This window comes from Coffea arabica, chromosome 6c (genome assembly GCF_036785885.1).
Source record: "Coffea arabica cultivar ET-39 chromosome 6c, Coffea Arabica ET-39 HiFi, whole genome shotgun sequence".
Classification (NCBI taxonomy): Eukaryota; Viridiplantae; Streptophyta; class Magnoliopsida; order Gentianales; family Rubiaceae; genus Coffea; species Coffea arabica.
The window spans coordinates 10,848,831-10,876,409 of NC_092320.1; the positions used below are offsets into that span (position 1 = coordinate 10,848,831).

The following is a 27,579-nucleotide window of genomic DNA, read 5'->3' on the forward strand; positions in this document are numbered from 1 at the left end:
GTGTAGTCCATTTCTTCTTTTTTTTTTTTTGAACCGAGACTGAAACTGTGAGTTTGTTTTGAAGTAGACCCTATAAAGGTAAATACTAATCCAAACAGAATTTCTAATGCTCAGAGATAAAATTTGGGCTCCAAATTCACTAAAAAACTCTTTTTTGTTCCATAAGCCCTTTTCTTTTTCTCTATTATTTGATTGGCGGGCTTGTGTATTAGATAACCCTATCCAAGATAGCCCATTGGAGGAGCTGCCACGTAGGACAAAGAATAAGAGAGACAATCGCATCTCCATTTTCCACCTCTCGTCAACACTCTTTGCTCCATCATTTTTATGTAAAGACAGCAATATCAACAACATCCAACTCTCAAAATTCAGAGAAAGAAACTGTTGGGCTTCAGAGGTTGAGAGAAGCAATGATGGCCTCTACATCAGCAGTCTCTATGGGCGGCATGCCTTTGACCTACGCAAGCCGAAAGAGGCTACCAGCTGCAGACAGTTTCTTCAAGCCATTGCCAGTGAGGCCCTCCAATGCTGCTGCAGCAGCAAAGCCCATTGCCAAGTTTCAGGTCAACGCTTCTTCACTCAAGGAAAAGGCGGTGACTGGATTGACAGCAGCTGCATTGACTGCTTCGATGATGATTCCGGATGTGGCTGAGGCTGCTGATTCTGGTCTTTCACCGTCCCTCAAGAGCTTCTTGCTGAGCATTGTTGCTGGAGGAGTGGTCCTTGCTTTGCTCTTTGGTGCTGTAATAGCTGTTGCCAACTTTGATCCTGTCAAGCGGAGCTGAAAAACTGTTCGGAATAATACACACATTCCAATTTTCTCTCCCAACTTGTATCTATGTTGCTAGTAATGACTAATGTTTGTACTTTTGAGTTATTCATGCCTCCAATTATTATTGTGCTGGAAAGACGTGAATGTCAAAGTTTTTTAAGTTCCAGTCCAAAGTCGAGCAAGGAAAACCAGCTTGAGCTTACCAAATGGCAATTTACTGGCTCAAACAAAACACTGAATCTCCTATCACAGAAAAGAAGACCAACTTAGAAGCAAAACTGAGAGCAAGACAAGCGGAGAAATCCTGGATCTTCATCATCATTTGCTATGCCTCAGTCCCGTGTCAGTTTTCAACAAAAGAATGAATAAATAAATAAAAGACGATGTCACTGTTAGATGGGGAAAAAAAAATGGATGACGAAGATATCTATAAGATGATAAATCACACTAATAAATGAGTTGGTAATCGTGGAGCCCAACTCAAACGTCAGTAATCAATCTAAGACACTTTTTCTCAGCGTGAATATGGCGAGAAACCAATGGAAATCTCTAATTAAATTTGTATCTCCAATATACAAAGAACTAGAACTATGGCAATGGGAACACCTTGTTCCTTGAGTTATTCTGTCTTCCTATGTAGTCAACGGAAAGAAAATTTAGAAATTTGTTCAAGTAGATATCTGCATTCTGTAGAGCTATTCACCTTCTCAGCCTTGACAACTGTAATTTTCACTCTCTGTTCATCACCATATAATTCCTCTTTGATTTTTAGCCTGAACATAAATTGTGTAAACAGACAGCTCTTAATCATCTCAGCGAATCTCAACTCATTTTCTTCTTCATACTTTAACAAGTACAAATCCTTTGCTGAACAACCCAATATCTCCTCACCAGATTCCTGGAAAGCAGTCACCCATGTCAGCCCCGTATGATCCTGAATTTGGGTTTGAAGAAGATATCTGTAATCACATTCCTCAAATTCTTGATTGCATCTGTCACATAGCCATCTAGAGTTTCCCGACCTCGCTACTTTCTTATTGCACTGTCTTTCCCCAATCATTAGTGGACAAGCTGTATAGCAAAAAGTGTCAGTCTTTATGAAAGATATTGTGGCCTTGACAGTGATCCAATCTGGTTTATCTGATCTTCCAAGGCCTTCATCTCTGATCTGAGACACAGTTTTACGTATTTCATTCTTCAATCCTCCAGGCATAATTTCCCTAGATATGGACTGGGAAGCAACATCTTTTCCTCCTCCATCAAACCAGTCCCTTAAGACGTGAGCCTCTGAAAAATCAGGGTCTATGAACAGCTGAGTGGAAGAAATAGTCCCCACTGATTTCCCAGTGAAGTCATTAACTTTTCCAGCTTTGACAGCTAAAACAGGGAAATGCCCAGCTTCTACCATTTCCCGTAGCTTTTGGCCTTCCCGGTTGCAGAAGTCTCCCCAGAGAGTTAACTCAACACTCCTTCCAGACCTATCCTTTAAATTCAGGATTCTCCTCTGTGTTTCCATTCCATTCTTTCTCAAGATAGGAACAGAAGGATTAACACTAATTACTATACCAATAACATCCAATATGGAATTATTCTCAACATTTTCAATATCACTAATAGGCCTGAATGAGAACTGCTGTTGTGGTATTGAAGCATCTTCATCTGGGCAAAGATCTACAGTTGAACTCGTGTCCAAAAATATTTCCCATTCATTCTTCAAATGGTTGAAGTTCTTTTGAGCTGGTTTTAAGCTACCTTTTGATATCATGTAAACTTTCCCAACTTCAATAATATCATAAAATCGGTCAACAACGGCATTGAAACAGGTAACTCGTATTTCCCCTCCATCAGAATCAAGAAGATCAAAAGAAAAGACCTTTCCGTCTCCCCTGGCATTGTTGTAGCGACGAAGATCTCCTTTTGCAGTCACTCTTGCCTTAACAGCCCAACGACCCTGATAAGGATTCAATGCTGCAATTGGAACAATGCGTGCTGGGGCTTCATTTTTTACGATAGCACCATGGTTTTTGTAAATTGGAGGAGGTAGGTATGCGGGTTGAACTGTTGGCCTGAAACTCTGTACATTATTGCTCCCTGAATTACGAGAGATCAAATTATTGCTGTTTGAGAAGTTTGAACGCCCAGAGTTTTGAGTACCCAAATTGTTATTGTTAGTCAATGTAGCAGACCCGTTATTCCTATCAGGCACTGATCTTTGAACCCCTGTATCCAAGTCGCCAATCATTTTTGGGTTCCCAATTATGTCACAATCCGGAATTATAGTTTCCATATTTAGGATAACTATTATCCTGCAAGAACGATTAAAAAAATTTTCAAGTCAAAATTAAACAAGAGATAAAATCAACTTTCAATCAGAAAAAGATCATAGAAGCTGCTTTTTGGCATAGTAGTACTCTCTGAAGCCTGAACATAAATTCATGAAACACTTTTTCCTAAACAAGCTATCCAACAGAGTAATCTTCTTGACAAACCAAGCAATGTGGACGCCTAACTTAACAAAGTACAAAGCATATACTTAATCCAGCAGTTTGGCAGAAGTAATGCTCATCTTAGTTTGCTGAAGTAGTACCATCTGATTTCTCATTTTAATAGATTTATCTCTTCCTGGTGCTAATTGAAAAGTAAGAGATGTAACTATCTTTTACCCTGGTAGGTTCAAATTCAATTACACGTTCATAAATAGCAGCATTGGCTGTTTTTCTCCAATCCAAGCCAGTTTTCCTCCACCCGCTGTCTCTCAGTCCTTAAAATTTTGAGTACATCCAAACAAGCAGGTCTAAGGTGAAAGTGAAATCATATCTTTTGCTTTCAAATCATAGGAAAACATAACTAAACTCCTCAGAAAGTATATGAAAGGCGGGTTTGAACATTGTCCTACACGCCCATGTTTCACCATTTTTAATTTTATTATAACTGAATAAAGCAAACGACAGCTAAAACACATAACTTAATCAATGCAACTGGCACGAGCTATTAAAATGAAATTATTAAAATGAAATAATTAGCGAGATGCCAAAGCAAAGATTTGCTCGTAGACATCTTTATGGTAAAAAAAAAAATACATGGAAAAAAAATTATCATACAGAATTGAAAGCTAGATTATCATAAATTCAAAGACATAACTATCTGATTACCTCCAGACCTAATGTAAGACACATATCATTCGTCAAATGCTTAAAGCTGAGAGTATTAACATACTTGCGATTCTGGACGGTGCTGCAGATATAGTCAATCAACTGAACGACGGTACCCTTGCGGATGCGGCCTGACTTGACCAAGTCGTTGAGCTGAGTGGCGAGCATCGCGTGCTGAGTCAGAACCGAATCGGAGATCAAAAGGCGGTACCGTTCCTGAGTGGAGCCAATGAGCTTAATATCCAGAACCTGTACAAGCGGCTTCGAGTTCACGTCGCCGGCGGTTATAGCCGAGACGGCATTCTGCGTCAGGTTCACCGGCATTTTTGAATTCTTTTCAATAGACGAAAATGGGTGGGGAAACCCTAGGAAAATGAGAAATTGAATTAGAATTCTGCCTGCCGAAGAGGAAACTCGTGCGGTTGAAGAAAGGATTTTAAATAGGAAAATGGTGGAGAGCTTAGGGGTATTTTCGGGAAAGAGATTGAAGTTTAGGAGGGGAAAAAAATGGCGGGGGGTCAGCAACCGCAACTGACTTCCAAGTCTTGGAGAAACCGCGGCTGCTGAGGTCGTTGGAGGATAAATTAGTAAATTACTCGCGATCAAATTACAAACGACAAATAACCTTCAGATTAGGGATTTTTACTCTTCTTTATTAGTACGACACAGATTGCCTTTGTCACTAATCACTAAACACTTGGTTCATCCCCAAATTGGGCCGTAAGCCTCATGCTTTCCCCCCTTGAAAATTGAAACTATGCCAAAACCGTGGCCCAAGTCACCCAAATTTATACGCATAAATGTCCAGATTTGAAATGAAAGTCAGGCAGCCGAGAACAGCAGCATCACGGTCAACATTTTCCAGATTTATTTCGTTTATGTTTCCCACAAATATTTTTACACGTTAAATGACAGTCTAAGAATTGCTCTTTTCCGTTTGGTACAGGTACCTAAAAATATTTATAGCCACTACAGAGAGTTTGATTTTAATACTGCTGCCACCTAATTTAAACCTAATCCTAGCAAATGAATTCCACAATTTTTTACCTAATACGCGGGTAAAACAGCCAATTAGCCATTTTACCGCGTACCAGCTTATAGCCAATCAAATATGCTTTTCCTAAATCTGGGACTTGAATACATCTATTCTCACACAGCTCCAATTCTAGAGAACAGCAGTCAATATCTCAATACCCAAAAGAGAAAAATGATTAATGCATTGGAGCTTAAACATTCAAATCAAACAGAAGAGAACAGACAAATAAGTGCCTTTTAGATTTGACAACAGGGTAGAAAACAAAATCTCTTTGAAGATACAGTTGAACAAAACTCAGGCTCTACAGTCAAAAATTTTGTCAAGGCGCGTTCTACATCACCTAGCATATTAATTTTCACCAAAAGAATCCTTAAAAATATTTGAATAAATATAACATCAGCAACCGTCACAGGAGACAGCAAATGTTGCTTTATGCAAGGACCTCAATCTCAGATGCCACCAGTGTCGGCCTGATGTAGTCTTCCTCCTCCTTGGGGGGATGAATTGTGACAAGATCAGGGAGGGGAGTTGTTGGCCCCATCTTACCCTTCGGATCCCAAGATAGCATAATCTTTACCTTGATACCAAGTACGCCCTGTATATGTACACACGACCAGTTAGATGATAAGAATATCGCAGCACAATATCATGATTGGGCCACAATCAGAGGTAACCTGAATGCATAACCAGATCGCCAAAGAAGGAAAGGAGATGGGAGAGGAGGGGGAGAACCAACCTGCCTCAAAAGAACGTGTCTGACAGCAGAATCGATATATTCCTTGACTGGCTGTCCAGAAGAGATCATGTAACCATCTTTGAATTTCATAGACTTAGCACGTTGAGCCCTCAGCTTTCCACTGACAATGACCTGTAAGATGAAACAAGTATGTTATACTAATGAAGTAGGATGGGCTAAACTACAGTGCAAGGTCAAATTCATATGAATTAAGTACGTACCTCACATCCCTTGGCTCCGTTCTCCATCACAAATCGCAAAACACCATAACACGCCCTGAAATACAGAACCCAAGTCAGAAAAGCTTCTAGTTGAGAAAATTGAAGTACTGCTAGTAAAAGAATATTATGCATGTTTCACATTCCAGCATTGAGAAGATCACAGTATTGCAAGGACATGTCATTTCACATTTTGGGACAAATTCATCCTCTCACAAAACAACAGCATGAAAACCTGTTACATTTGCGAAGATGACCTCATAGAGGAGGCCATTTTTCTAGCCATCATCTGACACACTATTGGTACGAGAATACCACTGCTTTGTCAATGACAAAGAAACTAAAAAAAAAAATGGTAGCAAAGAAGCAACTACCAAAATCCACATGGTTGATTGTTTGGACTGATAAAACAGCCACCACCTGTATGTTTATAATACTAAGAGTAACCTCTGATTTCCCTTTGTAAACCAAATGTGTCCTCTAAAACATATTCCATGAACAATCATCAATTTGACAAGGACTCGAGATGCTAAGGACAACAATTTTTTTTAGTCATCATCCGACACAAAATTGATACTAAGTATACCAATCTGCTTTGTTGATGACGGAGCAAATGGAACACAGCACGCTAATGAGCATAGTTCCCTTTCATTTGTCAACAAACAGAAGAAAAACTTTTGTTTAATAGTTCATAGTGCTGATTAGAACATCCACTGCTGAGACCCTAGAAACAAATAATGAAAGAACTTAGGATTTCCTTATCCCAAATAAATGTACCTTCTGAAACATTATCGCATGAACAATCATAAGGTTCATGAAAATAATAGCACAGAGGAAAACATTTTCTATAGTCATCATCCGACACAAAATTGGTACCAGAAGACCAATCTGCTTTGTCGATGACAAATCAATTAAAATGTAGAATGATAAGGATATGCAACTCCTTTTAACCTACCAAGTTGCAAAAGAAAACTTTATTACTTAACAGTATGGTACAAGTTGCAAAACATCATAACATTATCAACTTACTGGCACATAATTGCAACAAACAAGAACACATGGCAAAATATGACAAAGAAATAAAGACACGGTCATCATCATTCTTCATACAGACAAAGACGAAATTCTGCTAAGACTGTTCACATCTATGAGATCATACCAACATCCCACCATTTAATCAAACAGGCAAAAACTACAAGAGGATGCAATGAACAAAACATTACTAATAAACTAGCATACGGACCCAACATCATTACCTCCTGACGGCAAGGCCACCAAGCAGCTTGTATCGAAGCGACTCAGCTTGAGCAATGGCACAGAGTGCCCTGTTGTTAACCTTCTCGGCATACAACTCCACGCTGTTCTCCGGAAACTTAAATCTCTTCTGCACCACCGACGTAAGCTCTCTAATCCTCTTCCCCTTCTCGCCTAAACGAATCAGAAGAGCCCTTCTCAGAAACCCTATCCACTAAATTTCTACACCAACACTAAACGAAACAGTCCAACACTGCATAACCAACTAAAAATCATCAACTACAGGTCCTAATTAAACAAAAATTGAATTCAACAAACATCGGGAAAGTTAATAATAATTAAACTCTGGTAGTAGTTACCGAGAACATTCTGGGTGCGAGTGGCTCGGATAATGATTTCTGTCCTCATGGGAGTTACCCTGACCTCCACGCCAGAGTATCCATCCTCCGCCAGCTCACGAGTCAACACCTCGTTCAACTCCGCATAGAACACCTCCATCTGCTACGAACTGCAATTTGCCCACCAGAAATTCGTTACCCCAAAAAAAAAAAAATAATAATAAATAATGAATATTCGCCAACAGTTGTGTTTACACCTACAAGTGTGGCATTATTTGAAAAAACAGTATGGACTGAGGACTGACCTTTCTCTTTTTGCTCATTTGAGAAGCCATGCCGGGGTGGGATCTCCGACGCGAGTATACTGCAGATGCAGCGCGCAAGGCTTTATGATGCTTTCGTTTGATTTAGGGTTTATGGGGTGGGTTATTTTCCAGAGGGTTTTATTTTATATGTGGGGAAGGAAGAAATAATCCGACGGCGGAAATGGGATCTAACCCATCTCGGCCTGAGGGTAGCGGACGGTCGAGATCGGTTTCTGTGCAGCGCTGTTTGTCAATCGATTTAGCGAATTGGGCTCCCTTTGCCTCCGGTCGGGCGGGGCCGTATACAAGTTAGTGTCTGGGGAAATCTTTGTTAAGCCTGTTGAAAAAGTCCACTTTGTTTGGAGTCTCTAAAATCATACGGCGTGGAAATATTGGGCCCTGTAAGAAGTCGGTGCTGCTGGGCCATGGGATTTTGATTCTACTCTCAAGGCTGACGAGCCCACCTTTTAAACCTTCTTTTTCTCTATTGAAGTTTGGAGTCCCCCTTTACATCAAAAATAAATTTTTTTTTTCCTTCTCTTTTGTAAAGTTTGAAATCTTCTTTTATAGCCTGCTTTATTGAAGAAAGAAGAAGCACTCGCGCATTATTGGAGAATGATTGAGAAGATTGGGATATTACAGGAATATGCAAAAAAGAAAAGACGTATTGCTATTTTTTTGTTTCTTTTTTTTGAAGTGTTCATAAAAAGACATAGTATTATAAATGATTTGAGGTAAGTAAAAAGGTAATTCAAGAGAGTGTTAAACTGAACATTAAGCAAGTACGCATTGTTGGAGGATGATTAAAAGGATTGGGATATTACTAATCACCGGCCATTTAAGTGATACCTGAAGCAACTGCTAATTAGTACATGCAAAGAGCCCGAGCACTTTCTAAGCTTTCTTGAAATGATAGGACGGGGAAAGGATTCTGATAATGCTGCTGCGAAGTTGCTTAGAAGTGATGTCACCACTTTGGTCCTGGTAACACAATCATTCATGCTATGCTATGCTATGCTATACCATGACAAAAATCATCGCACTGTTGATCGTACTTTTGACCCACAATGATCAAAAGCTGAATCATTCTACGCTTGACTAGGTTCCAGGTTGCCGTTTTGCTGCAGTGTTGCCTGCATCTATAAATCTAACTAATGCTTGACAAGGAAATCAGTGATCAAAATTGCAACCTGTAGAGAGACAGAAAGGGGGGCATCTGCATTTGCAATTTTACAAAGATTTTTCTTTTTTCACCTGGAAAGAAAAAAGATCGCAATCCTACCATCAACTGCTTGTATTATAGAAATTTTTTTTTAAAAAAAAAAGGTTTTTGGGTGCAGCAGTGCATGCTTGAAAGTGAAGGAAAACAATTGAAGATGTTCAATCCTGTGATCGAAGTCAGCATTTCTAATAATTATGTCCAATAAATATTCCATTTTGTAGTAGCTAAAAAATCTGTGCAGCTTTATTTGGATAGAGTATTATTTGAAATCATTACTGTAATATTTTTTGTGATGTGATGTATGTGAAATAAAAAAACGGTTAGAAATATAAAATGATGGATTAAAAAATATAGTTGTGATATAAGCGAAAAAATTTTTTTGAAAAAATTTGCTATCCAAACGTAGCCGTAAACGTTTGGCAATGATGTAGAAATACTTGCATTTTTTTCTTTGGGAGTTGTGTTTTCTGGAGGGCATGGTAGAGGAGAAATTAGTCAGGATATCCGTACATATTGCGAGGTGTCAGGAAAAGACAGATAAGGGCCTCAAAAGCAATGAAAAGCAATACTAGTATTAGCGGTTCATGGGATTCCTCGGTCATGGGATTTTAACATTTATCATCCCACCTCGACCTCGCTTGTCATTTTCAAAGAACGCATTTAGGCCATGTTTGTTTGGTGGACCTGGGAAGAAGAACTGGAATCCATGTGTCCTTTTTACTTCTTTTGCAACTGACATACGCTAACCATTTTGGAGTCCAAAGGATAAAAAGTTTCAATCCAGCCTCTTTTTTTTTTTTTTTCTTTTGCTTTCGTTTTCAGACTTGGATCTCACTGTTTGGATTGCTATGTAAACTCATTTTTTAATCACTTTTTTATCTCACATATATCAAATTACTACGACAATTTTTCTGCAACAAAATTCAGAAAAATGCAATCCAAGCAACGCGTTACAGTTTTCCCAACAAATTTATTTGCCCATAGAAATTTGCAAGCTATTCAAAGGAAACTTCTTAGAACCACACCACGTAAAAGAGCTCTTTTTTAAAAAAAAAAAAAAAGAAAAAGAAAAACCATCCTGATTTGGTTAGCTTTAACGCTGCAGCATCTATCATCATTGCAAAGAAGTGATGTGGTAATTTATTTAATAAGGTAATGCAAGCACGAGCGTGGATTATTATAGCGAGACAAACGTAACTGGATCCGACTAATGATGCAGGTGGCTATAAGATGCACTACCGTATTAGGTGTATGGCAAAAATAGAGTATGGTTTCTTTCCATGGCTATTTGCTGGAACCGCAAGGAAAGAAAGGCAAAAGTAGATTCCCACTTCACATGTTATGTTTTTATAGTAGTAGCATGTTTAGTTTGTCTTGGCTTGGACTTGGGGACCAACTGATCTGATCTTCTGCCCCCTTCATGATTACCTTAAGCTTAAGTATGTTGTAAAATATTCGATTATGAGTATGACAATCCTGCATCTTGATCCGGTGGTTTTCATCCACATTTTCCTGAAAGGTAGGCGGCTATTTTGATAATCTCATGGGGAGATTCCTAATGGGGCTTGACTGAGGAAAAGTGTCTGAGATCTAGAAGGGTTAGTGCAAATTATTGGTGTCGTAATTGCTAAACCTAGGTTTTGATTTCAGAAAATGACGTTACAAGAAATCTTATGTTTGACATCTTTTTGTTAAAGTATAGGTTTTAGTGTACAACCCAATAACTAATTAATAGGTTGTTAAAAGCTTAATATATAATTACATGTAAACCGTCTCGACGAATCCGGCATGAGGCAACTCAAAGATGTTTAATCTAGATGACGGATGAAATATATTTACTCCAACAAATGATTGAATAGCAAAAAGTACATGCCCAATTTTCTACTATTAGCAACATGCCAAACAAGAAGCTTATTGGTTTTAAAAGTAACTCTATAATTACCTTATAGTTAATTAAATTTTATTTTGATCATATTCTAGCAGGAAAAAAAAAAATCTCAACTACGCTTTCTATTTCATGTTTCCTGGATGTCGAGGCTCCAAAGTCCTAAGTGATGTGAACCCAAATTATTCCTCAAAAATCATAATTCGCAAGTCCCACCTTTCGTTGTAATGGAAAATCCTTTGATAATAAGATTGTAAACGAATCGAACAACTCACAAATAACACTAGAGCAACTCGTTCAAACGATCGACTCTACTCAGTATTGATTGAGTTCGAGTTGATCTCGAGCTGCTCGATTAGTCAAGCGAATCGAGTATCAAACGTTGAATATGTTGATATGTTAAATTCGAGAGTTCGACAAACCTTATTGAATGATATATATATATATATATATATATATATATATATATATATATTAGTACATAGTTCAAATTACATAGATAGGCTCAAACTTACTCGATCTTAAACGAGTCGATTTAGAATACTTCATAAAGTTTAATGAATCAAATTCAATCATTAAAATTAATACTGATCGAGTCAACTTCAATCCCCAACACTACTATATTAAGTCGAGCTCGAACATGATACTTCTTGAAATCGATTCGACTTGTTTGCACCTCCAACAAGTACGGTAAATCTCACGACCAATACAGGAAATTCAACATAGGAGAAAGTGTCCCATTTTCAATAGTACAGGTGGTGGATGACATGAGGTACCTGGGAATCAATGATAGAATGATGATCATATTCTTTTTCAATAATTCCCATCTCAAAAAGGTCAGAGCATCGACCTCACAAGGTTGGAGAGAAATCACTATATCAAGGAAGAAAAACCCCAACCTCATCAAGTATGCATTAGATAAGTGACAATAAAATCTCAATACAACATAAAGAAACCATTCTCTCGCAGCAGCAGTAAACCCTTGTGTTGTGGACCTCTCATTCCTAAGATCTAAGATGAGTAAATTAGTATCCCATTTACCGGGGCCACCTACTCAATCAATGAATTTGGGGGTGTGTTTTTTTTTTTTCAGCAACGATACATTTGTATAACCTACTATATCCTAATCTAGGGGGAGGGGAGCCTAAGGAGGCTGTGATAGGGGCTAATGGGTATAAAGAGCCACTAAATCAAAAGAGTATTATGACACAACCCTTAGATCTTTTTTCGCTGCTGATGAAGTAGTTTTTTCCTGATGGCTACTGAGCCATCTGCCCAGTGGTTGAATTTGGGGTGTGTGTATTTCCGTATCTTTTGTTAGTGTGTGCATGTGTCTGTGTGAAAGAGAGAAATGAGAGGCAGTGGAAGCCACTCATAAAAAGGCCATTTAATTCCAACAGAGACTTGAAACAGTCGCAAGAAATGAATACAATGAGCAATAAAGAACTTTAGTCAATTTTGAAAGAACTTATCGTCAACTTCTTTCAGATATGAATCTATGTATGTGATTCATAAGGGAAGAACTTGCATCAGGGTTACAATTTCAATTCAAACATGAGTTTGATTCACACGCTATATTTTGAGAAATATTTGCCTTCTGAAAAGAGGAAAAACGGATTCTTTGTCTAAAGATAAGAGGATACAAGAAAATCTATGTACTATAAACTAATCAGATGCAAAGAGAAAGAACATAGTAGTAATAATAGTAGTAGAGACGGGAAGGGGATAAGTATGCTGAAATACTTAGTTCTTCCCATTCCAAAAGGAGAACCTTTAGGGCCCCCGGTCATGTTGTTGGGGGTCACTGTTCACATAAATCTGTCCGTCTCTTGGAAGTGTGGTGCCTTGTTTTGAACTAAGCAAGCTTTTTTTTTATTGATTGTTTCCACCATTGAATTGTTTATCAATTTATTTCCCTATCAATATAATCTCATTGGATACAACAAACAAATTGGTAAACAAATGAGGAGAACCAAAAAATTATAAATTGGGGTCAAACGACCATCATCTCTTTCTGAGATTCTGTTCTTGTGGTGCTGTGTGATTGGGAACTAAAAAGATTATCTCAAAAAGCTGCTTTCCTCCAATTGTTTCAGAGCATCTTTGCAGGGATGCATAAATGTGGACCAGTTCTTCACATACGGATCATGCACAGTAATTTCCCAGCAAAATCAAAGCAGAAAAGGAGTTTGCATTTCATAGGAGAGGTTGAAAACAGTATCTGTCACCACTTCAACTTCAGTCTCTCTATGTAAGTTCTAAAAGAAAAATGCCTTTGGACAGAGATTGGAAAAGGGAATAAAGGGAGTTTCCACCAAAAAGTAGATGGAAACTCCATTACATTTGAAAGATGGGAACAATCTCCCAATTCCCACATCAGATATTATAGCTTTTTGACAAACTGAAAAAGTTGAACAGCTAATGCAGTCACCTTTCATAAAAATATATATTAATTTTGCCTGCCTACTCCAAAGAAAGAGATAAGCTATATTATTCATCTCAATTATCAACAAAGATCAAAACTTTATTACTATGAAACATGTATTCTAGAAGAACACCAGTAAAAAGCCACAAGATTAGATGATACAGACATGAGTACTTGTTCAATTAGATCTGCAGGTACATAGATACAATCTAAGAGATTTTTTGAGCCATTATTTTTTACGGGCCACTAAAGAGAGTTCACGAGTAATGCAACCTTAAAACACGTTCCCCCTGACTACCTCAACACAATTGTGCATCCTCTTCTTGTGTACTCCGTCCACTAGAAAGAATGAGGCACTAAACCTTTGAACTATATCTAACCAGGCCTGTTCCTTTTGTGACCAGCTTTTCCATCTGATTTAAAGGCACCACTTGAGTCCCCTTCAGATGAAGCGTCCATGGATTTTGTGAAAGAAGTCGAAAGATCCGCATAAAGATCAACAACCCTTCTGATATTGTTGTTGAGCTCTCTGATTAGTCCCACATTCCTGCTCAAGTTGTCAGGGATCTTGGACTCGTGATTCTGGTTAATCTCATTGATTAACAACCTATTCTGATCCAAAATGTTCTGTACTTGAACAAAGCTCTTCTGAAATGTCTGCAATACCTTGCCATCTATTTGGGTCCCGTTACCAAGGCCAGAAAATGCATCCCCCTCCATCTCTGGGTCAACGGGATTCAATCAAAATAAAGCCAGTGCTGCAGCACAAATTGCAAATTGAAGAACATAAAACAGCAGAATAATGATAATGAGATTACAAACACTAGAGGATGAGACAATTTTGCAGAATTTTATAACTAACTTTTAAGGAGCAAGCATCATCATATCCTCTCATCTGTACTTTGCTTATATAAATAAAAGAAAAAAAATGCCCAGACAAAACATGATAAGGTATTTATTTGTTTAAGACAATTTGTGCAGGAAGAGACAAGCTCTGAGGTCTGAACTCGAAATCATGACCTCTCTCCCTAGTCTCCTCCAGGGTTCTTCTTTTCACAGGAAAAGGGATCATGTAACAAACAGTGTAGTACGCGCAAATTTACAAAAATCGTTTACTATTATTTTTTTTATCATTATCATCATCATTATTACTGTTTATTATTGTTTTTGACATGATGATATGTTAAAAGCAGATCCCATTTCCATAAAAGGGAACTTTTCAATGTGTATTCCAAATACCCACCCAAACCTAAGTTAGAGTGCTTCAAAAGAAGAATCTTAAAAACCCAAAAAAATCAAACTAATTAAAAAAAAAAGAAGATAAACACAGTTAATGATGCAGTGTACAGTAATCACAATCACCAATGACCGAACAAAGCATATTAACAAACCTAACATTCAACAAAAGCTGTGTTCTTTTTATTTTTTCTTCTTCAATTGACTAAATGAAAAAGTGAAAAATAAAAACGCACTAGTAAAAGAAACTATGAGGAGACTATGAAAACGGGTTTTGCATGGAATTCTGGAAAAGCAGAAAAGAATGACGAAATTGGGAATTCAAATAATAGGAACCATATCAACAACTCCTTGTAGTTACAGAAGAGTATGGAAATGATTTTAGCACAGTTAAGGAAAATCTGAATGAACCCATGAAACTCCTCTAATAAGACCAAACAAGGCCAAAGGATCTCAAATTCAAGGAATGAATTATCAAGCCAACAAATATAGAAAATTCTCCAATGATACATTTGCAAGACTTGAAACAAACACATAAATAACTGAAAATTTTGCTGCATGGAGAAGCTGTGGATAATAAAAATCAAAACTTTAAGCGCTTACCATCAAAACAACTTAAGAAAACTCCAAGAACTCAACAATCCCAGAACTTATTTGAGCCCAGAAAAAATTTTTTTTAACAGAAACAAAGTTCACACCTTTGGTTTGCGGAGATATACCATATGCGTCCGTACAGAGACACGAAATTTGATTCTTTTTTACGTGTATATAGCTAAAAAGGCTTGTGTGGGAGTAAGAGAGTATTTGTACACTTACCGTGAAAATCTGGGAACATTATTGCGGGTAAGAGAGAAGAGAGGGAGTGGGGACAGAGATTGAAACAATAGAAAAGATCGGCGATTAAATCGAATCTCCAGAGGAGAGAGAAAGACAAATAGAGAGGGAGAGGGAGGGGGAGGAGGAGGAGCAGTAGTAGAGAGAAAACAGAAATAGACCCCTCTGCCTGAATTTGTGAGAGAAACTGAGAGAAAGAGAGAGAATATGTAGATTTGACAGTCACGCTCCGATCCGACCCTCCACCGTATCTCCAAATAATAGCATCTAATAAATAGTACTAAAAAAAAAAAAACTAGTATTACCTTATGTCCAAATAGTAGCATCTAATTTTCTGCTCTTTTTGTTTTTAGATAGGATATTAGCCATTTTGTTTTTCTACCTCTCTTTTTGCTTTGCATTTGCATAGTGAATAAATGAACACTGGCTTACTTTCCAACTTTCCATATTTTGGACGTAGAAACTACTCCTACAATATTCAACAATTGTCTAAAATAAAATTAACCTGACAAAACATTTCCAACTATTAATGGGAGTGTTTGGTCAGTGAAATTATTTTAAATAATATTTCGCTTGTCTCATAAACACATTTTTTAACTCATTTTTTTATATTTTCAATCAACTTTTTATCTCATATATTTCACATCACAAAAAGTGCTACAGTAAACATTTTAAATAATACTCTATCCAAACAAACTTTCGGAGAGAGGCTCCTAATACGACTTCTTAAGCATGAAATAATGGTACATGTAAATGTCTTCAGAATCTAACTCGGTTGATTAAAATATTAATCAAATGATCGCGAGCGTTTCATTTTCAAACGGGTTCCTTTTTCTCTAGACCCATCTAAGGCTTGAGCGTTAAAAGGGGGGAAAAAAAAGGTTGAAAGAGTTATATCCTTGGAAGCAACTACATTTACGTCCATGTAATCTGAAATTATTCCTTTGTGTAGATCCCTATCGTTAATCCCACAATTCAATGATGCTCCAAAAGTCATTCCTTGTATAATTATGCGGAAGGGTTGAAGTTAAGCTAGGAGGCAGAATTGATTTGACCCAACTTCACCTGTGACTGTCTTATTCCGACGACACCAAATCTTGATTCTATTTTGATTCTGGACTATATATGTGATATCTGTCCAACTTAATCTTATCCTTCTGCTCAAAAGAAGGAAAAAAAAGGCCTGGTATGGGTCAAATCTCTTGTTAAAGAAAACCGAGAGAAGGAAGCCTTGTACGGGTAACTGCAACTCGAACTAGTAAAATGCAGTCGTATCAATGTGAGTCTGTAGCGATTCAACTCGAAAGTGATCACAGAAAATAACATAATTTTTCGGCGCCATGTATCAATGTGAGTCTGTAGCGATTCAACTTGAAAGTGATCACGGAAAACAACATAATTTTTCGGCGAAAAATCGCAATCCAAACAAGGCAAGATTTTAAGTTCAATTCTCCTCTCTGTTTCTTGTTCCTTAAATTCCAACTCTTTCCTATTAAAAAAATAATAACAAACTAAACTAAAATCAGCCAGGGTGTCCAGCGTTGAAAATTTCTCGGTAGGACCCCAAGACCCTACGAGGTTTGGATTTGTCACAAGTTTCTTATCTCGGGAAACAGTAGAAAGGAATTTTTTTTTTTTCCCCTTAAAATTTTAACGTTCTTCCCAAGCTATGGTCAACCGGCGATCCATTCTTAATGAAAACTAAATTAATTTTGGAAAAATTTGTCTTTGACCTCTCACTTTAAATACAGGAGCAAATTACCCCTTTTTTTAGCAGTACTTATCAGAGTAGCAAACATGCATGAAATGCCAGCCAGTCTTCGGGAAAAATTAAAATGCTTGCAAACAATACCTTGCAAAAACAAATAAAGTGTGCACTATATTCATAGGTCCGTTACATAATTGCAATACGGCTGGCCGTCAACATTTGAATACTTTCCGGTCATTTGACTCACATCAGCAAGTAAAATGCAGTCATGTATTAGTCGCAAGCAGCTGGTTCCTCATCAACTTCATCCCCAAGAAAAATGTAGAATACGTTATCCTCACGAACTATACTTCATTCGGCTACTTTTAGAATTGCCGGCCGCTAAGGAGGCTCTCTTTAGGTGTAGTAGGTCAAGGAATCGAAACCCTTACTTGCATTCTATTTCAAGATTTTTCGAAAGTCTCGCCAGCGGGTGCAGAGTCATCCGTCTAATGATGATCTGATGGTAGTTTAGTCCTCTTCAAATTTTTCTTTTAGTCCATTTGAGCCTACCCTCTCTCTATCTCTCAATATAGAGTAGGAATAGATTTAAAATGAATAGAAAACTATTCCGTTGAAAATAAAGAAAAAAAAAAGAAGCTATATCGCAGTGGTCCCATAAGATATAGTAGTAGTATAGAGGTAGACCATTAAATCTCGTATGTCCCAAAGAAAAGAGTACGAAATTTCTTCGCAAATCTTGGTCTTAATTTCAGATTTTCTCCTCAACCATTGGCTGCCAATCATCCCATCTGAAGTCGCCTGGCCCAGAAACATGAAACACCAGGCGCCTTCCGTGGAGCTAACTGATATACTACTAAATTTGAACAAAAATATCCAATGCTCAGTGTATAGCATGCATGCCCTCAATGATCTAAAAACAATTCCAAGTGGTATGCTGATAAAATTGTACCAGAAACATTACAAAATGTCCTCCAAGAAAGTGGAATTGTCAACAAAAATTATGGGCCAGGGTCTGCTGTGGTCCTTGGTTTATAGTGGCAAGCCAACCGCATCCCTCATCTTCATTGGATTGTACCCTTAAACCCTACTACTGAAATAAGCACATGTATCTATCATCCATATCCATAACATGTCTTGATGACTACGAAGTCTGCATCAAGATTAATTCCCCCGTACACATTCACCATGAAGAGTTCTACCTTACTACTCGTGCATATAAAAAAAATATATATATACACTGTTATGAAACAATTAAAAATATGGATGTCTCTTTGTATTCTCAAGAGAATTAATTCATGATTTATGATTACATTATGTATAGAAGTTACAATTCATAAATCTATTCATGTAGTGGAGAAACCGTTTCATAAGTTTCTTCATATTATTGTAGTAGTGGATGTTTAATAGAATTTATGTACCTTTAATCTTGTAGTGCCTATATATAGAGGTACATTGAAACCCTTTGAGAATACTTTTGTATCTTGTTGAAATATAAGAATATCATTCTCCCTTTCTCTATTCCTTTCTCTAATATTTCTATTCATATTATAGTATTTTATTAGTTTTATAACACGTTATCAGCACGAGTCTCTATTTTTGAGCAAAAGGTGAAAACGGAGCCTCTACCGTGAACAAAAGTGAAACACAAGATTTTGCTAAAATTTTGCCCGTATTTCTTCAAGAAAATCTTGAGGTAAACTTCTAACCCACAAACTTATTTCAATTTCTTATGGCTAATATTTGAATGATCGAAAAATACAAGTGTCTATTGCTGAGCAACCATTAAACACAAATATATACTGTTTGACATCTTTGAGGTAATATTTCTCCTTTTAATTCTATTTATTTATCTTTAGAATTATTCGTTATAGATACTTATATTCTGATGCAATGAATTTTGGAGATATTATTATAGAAAATCAATTATATTTGAAAATCTACATGTCCTTTGAAATATTTAAAAAAAAAAAGATCCGATCGCCTGAAGATGGTCATTCTTTAACAAAAAGATTTGGCCACCAGAAGATGGTCATTATTTCGAAATTTGGTATGATAAATTTACTTATGGTTGTAAGTACACGATTCTGCTATGTTTAGAATTATTTTTTAGTTGAAAATAATATTCTCTACATACTTCTCAAATATGCTCTTGTAGTAGCAATATTGAGAGAAAATTTGAGCCGTATTTTGTACTTATTGCATACTAGTTCTAGTCCATTTCCAGAAGTGAATGTGACTAAATTTCAATTTTTAGTTATGGTTGCTGCCATGACTATGATTTTGGTAAATATATATTTTATCATGACAAAAGAAAAAGTTACCACTTGAAGTGGGATAATAATGATAAGGACAAGAAACTAAAGATCCTAAAAATAAATGTCCCGAAGTACATTTGACGAATCAAAATTATAATAGCATTTTCATATGGCAAATTTCTTTAAACGCCCTGAAGGTGTATGATGATTAATTTAATTTATGATACTAATTGACTTTTCTTCCTGAAGAAGAAATGGATGTTAAATATTTGGGATCAAAGGATTATGGTGATGATATTTGTCCTATAAGAATTATGGTGACAATGATATGTGTCTCATTAATAAGTGCTACTATATACACTATATTCTAATGAGAGAGACAAACACAATCAGTTGTAGTGTTTAAATGATTGAAAGCTCCAGAAGAGCCACTACTATATTTCTCCCTGTAAAAGAAAAATTTATCATAAATAAAGCACTACTTTTTACCATGTCTTGAAAAATTATTGAATTAGAATATTCGTCGAAAAGGATATCAAATTGAGACACTAAATGAGACAATAATAGAGATCGTGTTTAGAAATCAAATGAGATAAAGGTTAATTATATCATAATAACCATTCGAGAGAGAAATGGTTATCGATATAGTTGTCTTCATTCTCATTTGATTTATAATCATCACCTGTAGTAAACCAGAAGTTTACTGATTCCAATGGATATATGATTTGACAAAAGTGAGAATATTTGAAAGCCGACAAGTATTTATACATACCCCCTTTATATTATATATGGCTCCAAAAGAAATTTAAAATTTATGTTGGGTATGAATGATTTATTTATTTTGATGAGTTACGATTTCCGACATTAGGGGGAGGAAAAAATCAACCGAAAGGAAATTACCTGAAAAATTGAATTTCCTCGATTCTCATACAAAATAATATGAACTACAAGTTCAAGAAATTCTTCTTGTAGAAAGTTATATTTATCGACTCCAGAAGAGTCATTAAATCAACTATTCCTGCAGGAAATACTCTGGTTAAAATTGATGTCCCTGAAGGACATACACAAGTGCTACAAATAAATGTAACGCCGGCCTACCTAAACAAGGTATAAATTGATTTCAAATATCTCCGGAGATTAAATAAATGTCATGACAAAATTCAAACTCTTGAAGAGGTTGCTCCTGAAGAGCCAATTTCTGAAGAGAATGAAATCATAAAAAAAAAAAATTTAATTGGAGCATAATAAAATGCAGCACTTGATATTATAGAAGTTGATGAGAATCATGAATCTAGATCGGTTGATGAATATCGGTATAGAAATGATTGGAAAAATGGAAATATGTGATTCAATTTGAATTGGACTCACTGGCTACAAGAAAAGTTTTTGGACATGTAGTCCAAACACCTGAAGGTGTAAAGCCAGTAAAACATAAATGGGTATTTGTGAGAAAAAGAAATTAGAAAAAAGAAATTATGAGATATAAAACAAGACTTGTAACCCAAGAATTTTCACAAAGGCCTGAATTTGATTATGATGAAACGTATTCACCTGTAGTGGATACTATCACATTTAGATATCTTGTGAGTTTTGCAGTACAGGAAAAATTAGATATGCGTCTAATGGACGTCGTTACTGCATATTTATATGGGAATCTTGAAAATGATATTTATATGAGAATTTCCGAAGGATTCAACATGCTTGAAGCATGCAAATCAAAACCTAAAAATATTTATTCTATTAAATTACAAAGGTCTCTGTATGGGCTCAAACAATCTGGACGTATGTGGTATAACCGTCTCAATGAATGTCTGACAAAAGAAGGTTATACCAATGATCCAATATGTCCATGTGTTTTTATTAAGAAAAATGGATCAAATTTTGTGATAATTGCTGTATATGTTGATGATCTAAATTTGGTTGGAACTCCTGAAGAGATTCAAAATAATGTTGAATATTTGAGAAAAGAATTTGAGATCAAAGATTTTGGAAAGACAAAATTCTGCCTTGGTTTACAAATTGAGCATTTGAAATGTAGAATTTTTGTCCACCAAACTGCATATACCCGGAAGGTATTAAAGCGGTTTTATATGGATAAGACACATATATTAAGTATTCCAATGATCGTCAGATCATTAGATCCTAATAAAGATCCTTTTAGATCGTGAGAGGAAGATGAAGAGATACTTGGTCCTGAAGTACCATATCTCAGTGCAATTGGCAAAGAATATTGGAATGCGACGATTAAAAGATCTCAAATGATGTTTGCATCAGGGGGAGAAATTAATACACAAGAATAGTGTACTCTTTTTCCTTCACTAGGGTTTTTGGTCCCACTGGATTTTTCCCTAGTAAGGTTTTAACGAGGCATATTTTTCGTGTAATGGACATCCAAGGGGGAGTGTTATGAAACAATTAAAAATATGGATGTCCCTTTGTATTCTCAAGAGAATTAATTCATGATTTATGATTACATTATGTATAGAAGTTACAATTCATAAATCTATTCATGTAGTGGAAAAACCGTTTCATAGGTTTTTTCATATTATTGTAGTAGTGGATGTTTAATAGGATTTATGTACCTTTAATCTTGTAGTGCCTATATATAGAGGTACATTGAAACCCTTTGAAAATACTTTTGTATCTTGTTGAAATATAAGAATATCATTCTTCCTTTCTCTATTCCTTTATCTAATATCTCTATTCATATTATAGTATTTTATTAGTTTTATAACATACACTTGATTATTAATCCTTTATTAGTAGTCCATGGTTCTGACGTCTTTTTCCCGCTTGACATTAGTGTGTTTGGATTGTAAATTATTTGAGATAATTTTGTGAAAAAGTATTGTAATTACAGTATTGTAATTGATTTTCATCGCACCAATCAGCTATTAATTTGACCTGTACCCAGCTTCTCTCTATGACGTACGTCCATTATCATTAATGGTTCGGTAAAAGGAACAAAACTGGAAAGGGTAGCAACAAGAAACGTCGATGACAGGTGGCAGGGATCGATCGATGGGATGGGGGAAAAAAAGGACTTAAACACCAACACCAAATAGTTCATGCTAAACATATAAAATTGTTGAAACATTGATTTGGACGCCACATGCTTCAAAGAGCAGATGCATAGTTTTTGCCTCCATATATAACCGGCCAATGCTTTAGTGCTAACATGCTTCTAATATCCAGTTATGGAATTTTGCTGTTGTTTAAATTATGCATAATCCACCACATAAAAATTGACAGCCATTTACAGCTAGAACATACAAGTTCCAAGCATAAAATAAAGGATTGACCCGTAAAAGATGTGGCAATAATAATAATAGTCATGTTTCTATGAGGACTTCACCCGCTTGTAATTAATGCTTCTGAGCTGTTCCTGTCAGTATTAAGGTAACCACCGTTTCAGTCAGTTTTCGACTGGATGAATGCCTTGTTTCTTTCAAGTCGAGATATTTGATAAAAGTACGCATGTGAGTTCACACTATGTACGTATTAATTACTGGTATACGGTATTATTATTGAACAATGAGAGGAGAGTGTATATATTTTTTGATGACAGATTAAGAGCATGCGTACTTGGATCAAACTTCATATTAATGTCGCCTTTCATTTTTTTTTTTTAAAAACGTCTAGATGCAAGGAAAAGTCCATGTATGTATTCACATCGAAGTTAGGTGTAATTATATATAGCATCGAGTGCACCTCTGAAAAAATCCACTGTAAATTTATAGTTCCTTTTCCTTCTTTTTTTGTATATGATAAATACCATAAATTGAGTAAGCAGCCCTCCAAAACACTGCAACACTTTCAGATTATTCTTCCTCAAGGATTGATTAATCATACAACTGCTAGGATGAGATTATCATCCTCTACCCACAAGAAAGGAAAAAAATTATAAAGATTAGTTAATGTCTATTTAGGGGTGGCAATGTTCAATTGCGACTTCGAAATTAATGGGTTTAGATTGAGATTTCGCGTGTTTGAATCATAATTGGGTCGAACCCGATGAATTCGAAAAAAAAAAAACAAGTCGAATTCAGGTCACAAACGAGTTAATCCGATGACCTGTTTATAAAGTTAAAAATAATTTAATAAATATAAAAACATTTTATCTAACTAAAGTAAGTTATTCTTTTTTCCCTAAAGGCATTAACCACTTGATCCTAAATGAATTCGTTTAACTTGTGTGAAAGTTGGAATTATTAAGTTTGGATAAATGATATATTACATTATTTTATATTTTTATAGTATTTTATTTTATTTTAGATCTGATTTGGAATAAAACACTTTTATGGTGTTTTAAATTATTTCAGATTTGGTTTGGAATTGTTTTATCAAAATTTTTATTACTTGATTATATAATTAGTATTGTGCGAAATTAGTTTTATTAGAAACTATAATGATAAATTAATAAGTAGAAATTATATTTCAAGTCATTCGGGTTTACCCGTCAACCCGAAATTTTGGAGTTCGAATCAGATATTCTGACTCCGTTTTCGGATTGACGTCGAATCAACGAATTTCTTATTGTATTTTAATTTCAACCCGATTCATCAATCCGTTTCTGACCCGATTGCCACCCGTACAGTCTATCGAATGAATCACCGTTACTGGCTAGTTGCAGTTTTTAATGATTTGCTAAGGTATTATTATTAAGGGTTGGCAGGCTATTTTGGTGTTTATGGAACATGGAATGGTCACACAAGAATTAAGGAACCCAATAATGTCTCTCACCTGCCTGCCTCAAGGCCACCCGAAGATCTTCGTTTTGGCCGAGAATGGAATTTTCTCTTTGAAGTTTAATCTATTATTCAGCGTCTTAAGTCTTCCCGAATGACTGGTTCTGCACGAAAGAATCGAGGACGCGTGGACAGTTAGGTTCGGGAAATCTACAGCTTCGGATCCAAGCCTAACTCAGACTCGATACATCAGTGGGCCCCACAATTTGGCCATTGTGAGACACGCCTCCCTATGCCAACGTTAGGCCCCTGACGTAACCTACTGCTCCTACGATGTACTCCAATACCCTGCCACGTACCTCCAGACTCTTTCTGATATTTTATGCCAGTCCCTGAATTTCTGGGAATATTACAAGGTTGTCCTCTTTCTCTGACAATGATTGAGAATAACGATCAACTACTTTGATCTCCAAACCCCACCCCCACCAAAAACAATAAATCCCAGGTAAGTACTTTAAATTTCTTTTGGAAATAATAATACTACATCATTTTTTTGTGATAATATATATATAAAGATATATATATATAAAGATATAATAAAAAATGATTGGAAAGATATATAGGATAGTTAAAATCATTTTGTGATGCAATCAATCATTTTGTTTCAAATTAGTGCAAATGCAGCAAAAAGAATTCTTGCTTTCATACTGCCAAAGAAGGGTTTAGAGATTTTATGTTTTGTTTAGCTAAAATACAAAATCATGCAAAGGTAATTGGTGTATAAACATTGCATTTAATATTTTTTTTTTTGCATATTATATACGTTGCATTTAATTTATGGTTGCTCTGAAAGACAACCTATATAGGGCTTGATTAATAATTCACTTGCATAATCAGAATTTAAATATGACTAGACACTAAGGTTTTGTTTGGATTGCATTTTTCTGACCTCTTTTATAGAAAAATTACTGTAACAATTTGATATATATGAGATAAAAAGGTGATTGAAAAATATGTCCATGAAAAACGTAGCAATTTTTCTTTGAAAAGAGACAATCCAAACACACCCTAGTACCTCATCTCAGGCATTACAGCGGTAAACCTTTCATAAGCCTTTGTTTAGATATTAATACTAATTGTTTTTCATCTCTTTACCGGAAAATCTTTTGTGTCAAAAAAGAATTAAAGTCGAAAGTCGTGTGAAATCTAGGCATAAAAATAATAATTTTTCATTTCCTCAGTGGAAACTCCTATTTTTGTGTTCAAAAAGAATTAAAGTCGAAAGTGTGAACACTTGCAACGTTGACGAAGACCGACCGGACCTACTTGACCTTGAGTTAACATTTTATTTTGTCACATCTCTCAAGTGGGCCAGTGGACCACTGACTTGCAACCCATGGGGCAACTTCGCAGTCCTTACCTAACACCAAGGCCCAAATCCAAACAATTACAGTGAAGTCAATGGAATTACCATCCTCTTCCTCGCCCTGTTCAATGTGAAAAAAAAAAAAAATGAAAATGTAGCTTTGCTTTTTAATCTCGGAAGAGCACTTGATAATGTCATGTTAATTCACAATTGCTTGACTGTTGAATGTGAGAATAAAATAACTTGATGTGGTTAAATACTTACTTTTCTTACCATAAATAAACAAGCAAAGATGGTCTTGCTACTATGCATGATAACGATGCGATTTATGCATGACAAATTTGAAGTAAAGAGATTTGCTGTTTATCACAAGTCACAACTACACATATGGTTTAAGGCCATCTATTTCGACTTCTCTGGGGACTTCCCCTCTGCTGCTAATGCCTATTTAACACAAACATTGGAGTTCGTGTAAGAGAGTTTTGAGGGAGATATAACAATAGTTTAAGTGCCGGTTGGCATTGATCTTCTTGGATGAAAAGGGGCATCTCTTTCCCTGCAGCCAATGAAACTGGATCAGCGTTCTTGATTCCTGCATAGTGTCTCTCCGACAAGAATGAAAACCCTTACTAGCCGAAGCAAGGGACTTTCTTACTGGAGCATGCATAAGGGACAAGGACTGATAAGACTGCTCTTAGCCTGCTATTCAGGAATCTTTCCTCAGAATGGATGATGAGTGAATGGAAGTGAGATTGGATTCACGTATATAAGCTACAACTACAGATTTGATCCCTTTCTCCTGGGGAATCTCGACTAGATGAGGAGGGAGATATAAAGGCAACGTTGCCGCTGCCCAAAAAAAAAAAAAAAGAAGAAGAAATTGCATTGAGTAATGAATAAGGCAGCATGCTTTAATGACTTTTCAAGTTAATGCTACTCCTTCCGGGAAATAAAGGTGGAACGAATCGGGAGCGATTGCGGGTTTTTTTTGAAAGAAAGAGGAAGCTCGTCAACATTCAATCAACAACGTGGTGAATTTGACACTCTACATTCCACACACACGCAAGTGACGGTAGATTTTTATTTGTTGTTTCAAAACTCATAACTCGCTTTATTTGACTGTTGATGAAAGGTTTCTTCCACTTGGTATGACCTTATCTTTATCTGATTGTTGTTCCGTTTGGCTGTCATGATTGAATACGTGATATATGTTTAAAATTTACATTTCAAATTCAAATTAAAATTAGTTGTCGTACATTCAATTCAACGGTGATAGTATATATACACTGATAGCGTATAGAAAATTAATTTTTAAAATAATATAATATTATTTTTTATAATATGAAACAAAGAGGTGATTGGAAATTATGTTTATCATTCAAGCAAAATAATAATGTTTAAAATTTCTTTTCCAATAGTGGTATCCAAACTAAAAGGCTTGTAGCATAATTTTTTTTTTTTTTTTTTTTTAGGGAGCTTATAGTGTAGTGTCGGTATGGCTGGGCCAAAACCTTCTCCTAAGAATCTTTCATAATTTTAGAAGCCCTGAAGAATGCTAGTATCTGGTTAAGATGTTGGGTCATTTTTCCAGCTAGAGGTAGTAATAGTAATGACGGGTGAGTGGGCCGATTGCAATTGAGCGGTTTTGCAAAGTTGTCGCTCTTTGCAATCAAGTCCCAAATGTATTTGTGTTTCCTCATTTGCCTGTACAAATTAAAGAACTTTACCTGTTATATAACTACTAGTATTAACTATTGAAAAAATATTTCCTATAAATACCAAAAAACACATATTTTGATAGTTGAAAGTTTTAACCGTATCAGGGCCTTGTACTGTTATTATCCTATTAGATTTAAACCCATGGGAATTAAGAAATATAGACCATGGCCATATTAATTTATTATGCTTACCAAAATATTCTCATCGGCCAGCGCATTTTATTTCTGAAAAAAACAAAATCACGTCCATCCATCTCGAGAATTTTACAAATTAAACTGAGGTGAATATTCATATTTGGAAAAAAAAAAAAAGTTTCTAAAATAATCCGCTAGCCAGCTAAGCTAGTACCAGACTGCTAGTAGTACCAAACAAAACTCGAACCTAGGGTCGACGGACTCAAAAACATTTCCACAGTATCAACGACGAA

General features: G+C 36.0%; 3 protein-coding genes and 1 pseudogene across 6 annotated transcripts; 1 reads left to right on the forward strand and 3 right to left on the reverse strand.

Moving 5' to 3' along the window:
* Positions 1–308: 308 nt before the first annotated feature.
* Positions 309–877, forward strand: LOC113692740 (uncharacterized). Its single transcript, XM_027211263.2, has one exon. It carries the CDS (start codon positions 411–413, stop codon positions 783–785), a length of 375 nt encoding a protein of 124 aa, XP_027067064.1. The 5' UTR covers positions 309–410; the 3' UTR covers positions 786–877.
* A 306-nt stretch (positions 878–1,183) lies between these two features.
* LOC113692738 (replication protein A 70 kDa DNA-binding subunit A) lies at positions 1,184–5,032 on the reverse strand. The gene is made up of 2 exons (XM_027211261.2): positions 3,989–5,032; positions 1,184–3,078 (listed from the first exon to the last, which is right to left on the reverse strand). Exons 1-2 carry the CDS (start codon positions 4,246–4,248, stop codon positions 1,413–1,415), a joined length of 1,926 nt encoding a protein of 641 aa, XP_027067062.1. The 5' UTR covers positions 4,249–5,032; the 3' UTR covers positions 1,184–1,412.
* A 143-nt stretch (positions 5,033–5,175) lies between these two features.
* On the reverse strand, positions 5,176–7,999 carry LOC113692739 (small ribosomal subunit protein uS3x-like; annotated as a pseudogene).
* Positions 8,000–13,421: 5,422 nt separating this feature from the next.
* LOC113694337 (protein ELF4-LIKE 4) lies at positions 13,422–15,670 on the reverse strand. Of its 4 annotated transcripts, none has more exons than XM_027213263.2 (2): positions 15,396–15,670; positions 13,422–14,065 (listed from the first exon to the last, which is right to left on the reverse strand). In XM_027213263.2, exons 1-2 carry the CDS (start codon positions 15,412–15,414, stop codon positions 13,719–13,721), a joined length of 366 nt encoding a protein of 121 aa, XP_027069064.2. In that variant the 5' UTR covers positions 15,415–15,670; the 3' UTR covers positions 13,422–13,718. The 4 variants fall into 4 exon arrangements, with proteins under 4 accessions (XP_027069064.2, XP_027069067.1, XP_027069065.1 ...); XM_027213266.2 differs by having other exon boundaries at positions 13,422–14,101; positions 15,396–15,669; XM_027213264.2 differs by having other exon boundaries at positions 13,422–14,101; positions 15,278–15,417.
* Positions 15,671–27,579: the final 11,909 nt, after the last annotated feature.